At 34.8% G+C, this 8,805-nt stretch overlaps 1 protein-coding gene across 1 annotated transcript; it reads left to right on the plus strand.

Moving 5' to 3' along the window:
* Window positions 1-6,372: 6,372 nt before the first annotated feature.
* On the plus strand, window positions 6,373-7,902 carry LOC119992730. Its single transcript, XM_038839523.1, has one exon. The coding sequence runs from the start codon at window positions 6,373-6,375 to the stop codon at window positions 7,900-7,902; it is 1,530 nt and encodes a 509-aa protein (XP_038695451.1).
* The last annotated feature ends 903 nt before the right edge of the window (window positions 7,903-8,805 follow it).

The following is an 8,805-nucleotide window of genomic DNA, read 5'->3' on the forward strand; positions in this document are numbered from 1 at the left end:
AACTCTCGATGCAATTAGCAACTGTATTTTTGTTGCTAATGAACTATTAAATTTTTTTTAAAAATTATATATTTTATTATTTTATGACTGAATATTTTAATAAATTTTTATTTTTATATTTCGTATTTTTAATATTTTAATGCAATTATTAATAATATAATTGTATTTAAAATGAATTAAAAATATTTACAATTAAAGTCAATTATGTTCACGCTGTTTGCAATACAAAACAACCTCAAAACCTAACCCTCATTTGAAGTGTGCCCAGCTTCCTCGCAATCATCATCAGAGATATCATAGGGTGGTTGCATCCCAAACCAAAAAAAGTGGTCCCGCATCATTCAACTCTGTACCTCCATCATCCGGTCTTGTACCTACAACCTGCTGAAGATTCTTCAAAATAAGTATGAGTTTCTATTTGGTGTTTTTAAAAAATTCTTCCATATTTGAAAAGGCATGACTATTTAACATACTCTTTCATTTGAGAACACATGTTTTATTGGTTTGGATGCAACTCTTCCCGTTAGAAGACGTGATTATTCACATTGAAAATACATGTCCTTTTATGATGTCTTATGTGAATAATCACCATTGTAAATACATGACCATTCATTGTAAAAACATATCTTTTATGGAGTCTTATATGAAGAGTCACCAAAAACTCTATAAATAGAAACATTCTCCAACCATTTTAAAATCCAATTTTCTATCAACTTTCTCACATTTTCTTTTAGTAAAAAGATTTCTATTGTGTTTCTATTACTGCAAAAATAAAAAGAGAGAAATCTTTCTCTCTCTTGATTATTTCCAAATTACTCTGACCTTCTACTGTCATTGCACCAAAAGGAATGTGGTCCATAGACTAGGCTTCATTGTATCCTAGAGGTCGATTTATTGTAACCCAGTCTAACCATTTGGTGGGGGTAAATAATGTCTTAAGGAAAGCGACTACGCGCCTTAAAGCACCAATTTCTGTACAAGATTGTTACAATCACTACATTCCTATCATTTTCCCCAACACAACCTCCGGTCTTGTTCCTACATCATTTGGCTTTGTGTTTGGACAAATTGCTTAAAGAACCGCAACTCATCCAACGGCTCAAGAGATGATTCTATAGAGGTCAATGCTTAAGTGAATCGGGCTTCCTTCAAAACTTATTGTAGTCATCCTGTATCAATATTAAAAAATTTATAATATCAAATATTATCATGATTTAAATATCACATTAATATTCACATTTAATAGTGCCAAAAAATATTAACATTTAATAAAATTTATATTATTCACATATGTTTTGAGTGCTCGTTTATCAACGAATTCTTGAGTACCCTTTTTTCTGATAAACAATTGAAAATGTAAACTTGCTTTAAAATTATAAAATTTACGAATCTCTTATAATCATTCAAGTTTGGAATAGAGCCACCTGTATTAGTGCACCCAACAGTCTCAGATGCTCGGTTCATATTTCCCTTATCCCTTTTCCTCATGTAACCTGGGTCCGCCCAAATCCTGTGAATGTCATCTCTATATTTATGTTTCCCCCATTCACAATTGTCTTTATTATTTTGAACCTTCTCCATCATTCCCCCAATAACTCTCCATTCTTCTTATTCCACAATTTCGTTATTTCACGATCATAGACGGGGTCCCAAATATATTGACGCCGACATGTACTATTCCGTCGAAAAAATCAATTAAATTGTGATGGATAGATATTCCGTTGCTGTTTAAAAATATAATTGTATATTATAATTTCATTTTTATATTGTATTTTTAGTTTTTTTTTGTACCTTGTCCATTATAGTAAAACAAAAATTATATAATTAATTAAATTAAGTTAATCATCTTAATGACACATCATAGGTCTTGGGTTCTTTCTCTATTTCAGATTGGTAAGATTCCAATTCTTGTTCATCATCAACAGTCTCTTGCTCAACCATTAGTTGCCTTGCAGCATTTTCATCTACTTTCTCAGGTTCAACGTCATTGTCCACTAGAGACTCTATTTGGTCAATGTCTACTCTAATTGGCTGAACTACAACTTCATCTTCTTGGAAGGCGTCATCAATTTGATTAAAAAATGGCTAAAGGAAATGAAGAAAAAACACATTCACCCCATTTGCACCCTTGACTCCATGCCTTCTGCTTCTAAACCAAATTGATAATTACCCATTTTATTCGCTTAAGGTTTGGGCCATTTCTTTTTGAATGCTGACCCGATTACAATGGAGAATTAGTTTCCCGGTCCCGCTAGTTGTACATAAAAGTCTTATACATAAGTATACCTAACACATGTGGCATGCCACATGTGTTGCTGACTGTATATTAAAGCATTTGACTTTCAAAGTGTAATTGAAATTCGAAATTGAAACTGACGAAAAATTTGAGCGGCATTTAACAGATAAAAAAGGCGGAAACCCTAAAACCGAACGTTATGTCCGAGAAAATAGTGGAGAGATGAAGATCGATTCTCACATACAGAAGTGACCGGAAACTCGACGAGATTTGGGCAAAAGAAGATTTACAGGTAAATCCAACTATTTCGACGAGATTTAAAGTAGGTTATTTGAACATTTATACTATTCCGTCATTGTTCTTGAACTTTTCCGATGGTGTTCTTGCACTATTCCGACAAAGTTTTGACAGTGTTCTTGATTGTGATATACCAAGGCGATTTTATAAATTATTTGGAGATTGATGCCTTGAAATTTGTTATATTTACATATTTGATGGGCGTTGTGACACTTTCTTGGGTTAAAAATTTGTTTGGGTATGGATATTGTACTTATAATTACATACGTCTTAGTCTGAAAAACATATAACAATACTGAGATCTAAAAGGGTCCGATTAAGTGTTTTTGTGTTTATAAGGTATTAATGTAGTTATTACACGTTATTACATAATGGTCATATGTTTTTGTTTGATAATGACATGGTATAAATTCGGTTTTAGTTGGTGCTTAGTATTTAGTGTTTATCATTGGCATCCTTTATCCATAATCACATATTTTGAGATTTATATTACATGTTCATGGTCTTCAGAATGACAAAGATTAGAGCAGTTAAGAAAAGACGGATTGACAAGAAAAGCGATATGGTTGCCTCTTCTTCAAAAGAGAAGGTGGTTCGATCTGCGTCGAAAGAGAAGAATATTCATGCCAATCAGTATAGGTCGAACATCCTAGGGATTATATCCCAAGTAAAGAGCCTTACTTTTAAGAGAATACATAGAAGGAGTCTTAAAAAGACTCCATTTTGGTCGATGTACAAAAGGTTTATGAAAGAAGATCAAATTGAAGTGAAGACTAGGACACAAAATAAAGTGATAAGTGACATAATTTCTACATTCGACGAGAACAAAGGATGTTTTGTGATGGGCAAGAAGAAGGTCCATTTAAGTGATAATGACATAACTCTGATTTTAGGAGTTGTCTCAGGACTTCATGCTTTTTAGGAACAAAATTTGTTGGACTTGTTGGAGGAAAACTAAGGTTGTGTTTGGTATCACTTTTAAAAATTATGAAAACAAAAGGGTTAATTATATTTTTCGTCACAAAAGATAAGCGTTGTTCACTTTTAGCATGAAAAGATTTTTTATTACAAAGTGATCACTCATTGATTCAAAAAGAGACATTTAAGGGATTTGGTCAGATTTGTTATAGTAAGGGGCAAGGTCAAAGCTAATTTGACATATGGTCAAGTATTGTAACATTAGAAGTGCTGATGTGTATGCTTATTTGGCATCCAGCTTAAATGTCTCATTTTGAACCAATGGATGACGACTTTGTAATATAAAAGATTTTGGTGCTAAAAGTGAACGACACCCATCTTTCGGCGACAAAAAATATAATTAACGCAAAATAAAAACATAAAATATTAAACTGAAAATGAAAACATAAATTTGACTACCTTGGTTGCGTATTTAAAACAAAAAAATGAAAACATAAATATTATTAAAGATAAGATCGTCATCTGACGACCGTCCAGGGACCTTCCCCACATGACCTCGATGACTGTCTCTGGCCCATAGCAGACCAAGCCCTGAAGACCGTCCAAGGATATGAGCGGACGACTGACGTACAATAGCAGTTCTAACGTGGATCAGTTTAGTATTTCAGGACGTTTGGGTGTTTTAAAGTTTCAAGTCACTTGAAACTTCTCATATAGTATAAATAGACTATATATTGTAAACGCTAGAGACCACAACAAAAGTTAGCCATATTCTTTTCTTCGCAGCAACTGACGTAGCGATTAGCTAGATTTCGCTCTAGCTTATAGGTTCTCATAGAAGAGAAAATGGAACACACGTATTCTCCAATATTAGAGAATAATTCTCTTGAGTTTTTGATTGATGAAAAGATACCAAACAAAGCTAATACTATCCCCATTAAATAGGGATTATTACAAATGGTCTTGCTCCAATTAAGGAGGTAATTACGAAAGGGAAATAAAGAGAACAAAATAAAGAGATAATATGGGAATAAAATGGGGAGATAAATAACGGAAAAAAAATATGTGATTTAGTTGACTTCCTCCTACATCAATTCCCTCTCTCTTAGAAAACTCGTCCCCGAGTTCGTCTAAGGCAGTGCTTGCAGATGTGATCCATGATGTTCATATAAGTCTACATTGAAAGTCTTCGAAATGGCATATGTATCTGGAAGATCGATAAGATAAGCATTATCATTAATTTTGTGAAGAATTTGAAAGGGGTAAGTATCACAGAAGCCCCTAAACTTATCAAAAATGGTCAATTGAGCCCTCAAACTTTTTTTTTTCCTTGTCAAATGAGCCCCTAGACTTCAACAGATGATCCACGTTTGTTCTTCCATCCATTAACCTTAAAAATCACAGACGTGGACACCATTTTCTGACATGTCATTTAATTAAGTAAATACTAGTAATATATGAACTTATTGACATGGATTTTGACAAATCAAATTTTCAAAAAGATAAAAATCAAACCAAAAATCCCCTTGAGATCTACAACCTTGGTCGATTAGGTAATTCTCCAAAGATCCTTCTCCTCCTTGATGAAGCCACAAGTTCTCTGTCTCCACTTCTTCCACCATTCAAAAGTTATTTTTCTCCACTTCTTCCACCATCAAATCCCTCCACTACAAGAAAAATGGGAATAGATGATAGAGTATTTATGATAAAAATCGTTGTATCACAAAACAATGACAAATTTGTGATAGAAAAACGGTCTATCAGACTATTAATGATAGATTTGTGATAGAACTTTTGTATATTGTGAATAGATGATAGTCTTGTGATAGACGTATGATATAATTTTTGTCTATCAATAAAATATGATACATTTGTGATAGAAATTATATCTATCACATTTTTTCTGATAAAATTTTAATATGAACCATATTTTGACCCAAATTTTAATTAATTATTTATTAGACAAAATAAAGCAAACTCTGCGTTTTGTTAGACAAAATAAGCCGTATATTCATAATATTTTATTAAAAAAATAAAGCAAACGGTGCATTTTGCTAACCTAATACAATCGTTGCCTACCTAGTGTTTCTAAGTGTTTGCTCAACTCTCTCACGATTCACTGTCACAACTCGCAAGACCTAAATTGGATATCGAAGTCACGATTCACTCTCAAATCTCAAGACCGGCCTGAAATCCGACGCCATCGACACCGTTGACACCATCGACGAAGCGACCCTCTACGCATCTCCGCAGCTGTTTGAAGATCGAAGCCACTGAAATTGGAAGCCATCGACGGGCGACCCTCTACTCACCCACGACGAATCTTTCATTCCTAACTCAGGTACGTGCATCCTCTTCTTTCCTTTTACTCCATTGTGCATTTTGCTTTTATTTATGATTTTTGTTGTGGGTTTTCTGCGATTCCAGATAATCCAAGCCTAGTGGACACCATTGACATAAAAAGAGCCCTAGCCTCCATTGTAGACCGTTGACACCCCATAGAAGCCTTCAAGCCATATACAAACCAGACAGGTGATTATCTTATCATTTTATAACTGCTTATTGCCTTTTGTGTTATAAATTTACCTGCCTTTTCTCTAGTTAATTTTGAAAATATTTGATGTGGTATTTGGGCTATCCAGAAAAAGATAAAGTTTAAGGTAACAGTGGGTATTTGAATGATGTTAGGAAGGTAGTCAATTGCTTGCTCTGTTGGTTGTGCGTTTTTTTTCTATGGAACTGAATTTTTGTTGGGTGGCCAAGGTCTTGATGTCACTAAAATTTTGGTTTTCTTGTTAAAGTTACTGTTATTGTCAAAAGATGTTACTCAAAATGGAATACCTTTTTAAAAAAGTAATTCTTGTTTCATTTTTACCCTCCTTTATGTGTCAGGATAAAAAAATTGTTGATTTGGAACTCTAATGGATAAGGCTTGGATTGAATGTAGTAGAACATCACCTGAGTATGATAAAGGGGTCAAAGATTTCATGAATTTTGCTGTTGAAAATGTCATGGATGCTAGCGTCATTAGATGTCCATGTTATGAATGTAGGAATCTAGCCTTTCTCCCTACTAAGAAAGTAACCGAACATCTATTTTGGAAAGGTTTTGATGTGGCTTATAAAACCTGGACGTGGCATGTGGAAGATATTCATACCACACCATCTTGTAATGTAGATTTTCCGTTTGAGTCTATGGACTACAACGATGGTAACACAGGGGATATGGTGAATGATGCTTACAAAAATTGTTATGGAGATCCTAAGGCATTTAAGGAACTACTAGAACAGGCTCAGAAACCTTTGTACCCAGGATGTACAAAATTCACTAAGTTAGGCACTTTGGTGAAGTTGTTCAATATCAAGGGTAAATTTGGATGGTTTGATAATAGTTTTACCGAACTACTGAGTTTTCTGATAGAATTGTTGCCTAAAAACAGTGAAATTCCAGAATCCATGTATGAGGCAAAGAAAACAATGTCCGCTTTGGGCTTAGAATATGTGAAAATACATGCTTGCCCAAATGATTGCATACTCTACCGAAAAGAGTATGAACGGCTTTCTGAATGTCCTACTTGTGGTTTATCTAGATGGAAGAAAAAGGATGGTAGAGTTGACCAATATAGGAATGGTGTACCTATGAAGGTCTTATGGTACTTCCCACCCATTCCTAGATTTAGGCGTGTGTTTCATTCATCTCAAACTGCGAAGGACTTGACTTGGCATGCAAATGTGAGGGCCATTGATGGTAAGCTCCGACATCTGGCTGATTCACCATCATGGAAGCTAGTTGATGAGAAATGGCCTACATTTACATCGGATCCTAGAAATCTTCATCTTGCCCTTTCAGCTAATGGAATCAATCCACATAGCTCTCTTAGTAGTACATATAGTTGTTGTCCAGTTCTTCTTATAACATACAATCTTCCGCCATGGTTGTGTATGAAACGGAAATTTATGATGTTGTCCCGATTGATTTCTGGTCCTCAACAACCGGGCAATGACATTGATGTGTACTTGGCTCCTTTGATAGAAGATTTACAAATTTTGTGGGATGTTGGGGTAGATGCTTATGATGCCAACAAAAAGGAATTCTTTAATTTAAGAGCTGTGTTACTATGGACTATAATTGACTTTCCAGCATACGGGAATTCAGCGGGTTACACCGTTAAAGGGTACAATGCCTGTCCATATTGTAGTGTAAACACACCCAAATGTAGACCGAAACATAGTAGAAAAAATGCATATATGGGTCATCGTCAGTGGCTTCCTTCTAATCATGAATTCAGATGCCAAGCGAAAGCCTTTGACAACACAATAGAGCATGACCAAGCTCCGAAATCGTTGAACGGTGAGGAGATTTTACAGCTAGTTGAGTCTATTGAACATGAATGGGGAAAGAGCAAGACTAAAAAACGTAAAAGGATCAACAATGATGAACGTGTCTGGTGAAAGAAAAAATCCATATTCTATAATTTAGATTATTGGAAGTACTTGCTGGTACGACATCAATTAGATAATATGCACATCGAAAAAAATATGTGTGAGAGCATATATGGAACACTGTTGCACATTCCTGGAAAGACCAAAGATGGTCTTAAGTCAAGGAAGGATCTTGTGGCAATGATAATTAGGGACAAATTAGTACCATTAGTAAATGGTAAGCGTATCTTTCTTCCTCCAGTTTCTTACACATTAACTAGAGATGAAAAGGCAAGCTTTTGCAAAACTTTGAAGAGTATCAAGGTTCCTGATAGGTATTCGTCAAACATCAAGAATCTTGTGTCAGTGAAAGACTTTAAACTTTAAGGCCTAAAGTCTCATGATTATCATGTTCTTATGCAACAACTTTTACCCGTTGCAATTCGGTGTGTTTTGTCAAAGCACGTCGAATGCCGACGTTGGTGGTATACTGAGAAACCCACCTAGCCCGAGTATGCTCAATAACCTCTCAAAGACTCAGACTGAGCATCAAGGAGAAAGCAAACTTCCTCGTCGAAATCGGCACAAATGGCTTCAAGTAGATTTTTGATTTTACCGTCTGTCTGTTCTTCTTCAGTTTTGCTCAAGTGCCGTCAAGATTGATAAGAAGATGATGTTCGGGGAAGTGGGCTAGGTGTCAATTGTTTGTTTTCCCTAAACCAAACATTCCAAAACGAAACGTTTTGATCTTTACAAAAATGAATTGTTTTAATATTAATCATTCAAATATCAGATTTTTATTTTATTTTTTAAATCATTCCAATATCCTGTTTTGCCCCTTGATGGGAATGGATGAAAGTCTTGGTGGATTGAAATTTTCAACGGAAGATGAAAAGTTAGGGTTTAAGATATGTTGGGAATAGAGAGATAAAT

This window comes from Tripterygium wilfordii, chromosome 23 (assembly GCF_013401445.1).
Source record: "Tripterygium wilfordii isolate XIE 37 chromosome 23, ASM1340144v1, whole genome shotgun sequence".
NCBI classification, from domain to species: domain Eukaryota; kingdom Viridiplantae; phylum Streptophyta; class Magnoliopsida; order Celastrales; family Celastraceae; genus Tripterygium; species Tripterygium wilfordii.

Excerpts from the sequence above, each read along its gene's own strand:
- LOC119992730 (XM_038839523.1), top strand. The coding sequence starts at position 6,373 with ATGGATAAGGCTTGGATTGAATGTAGTAGAACATCACCTGAGTATGAT.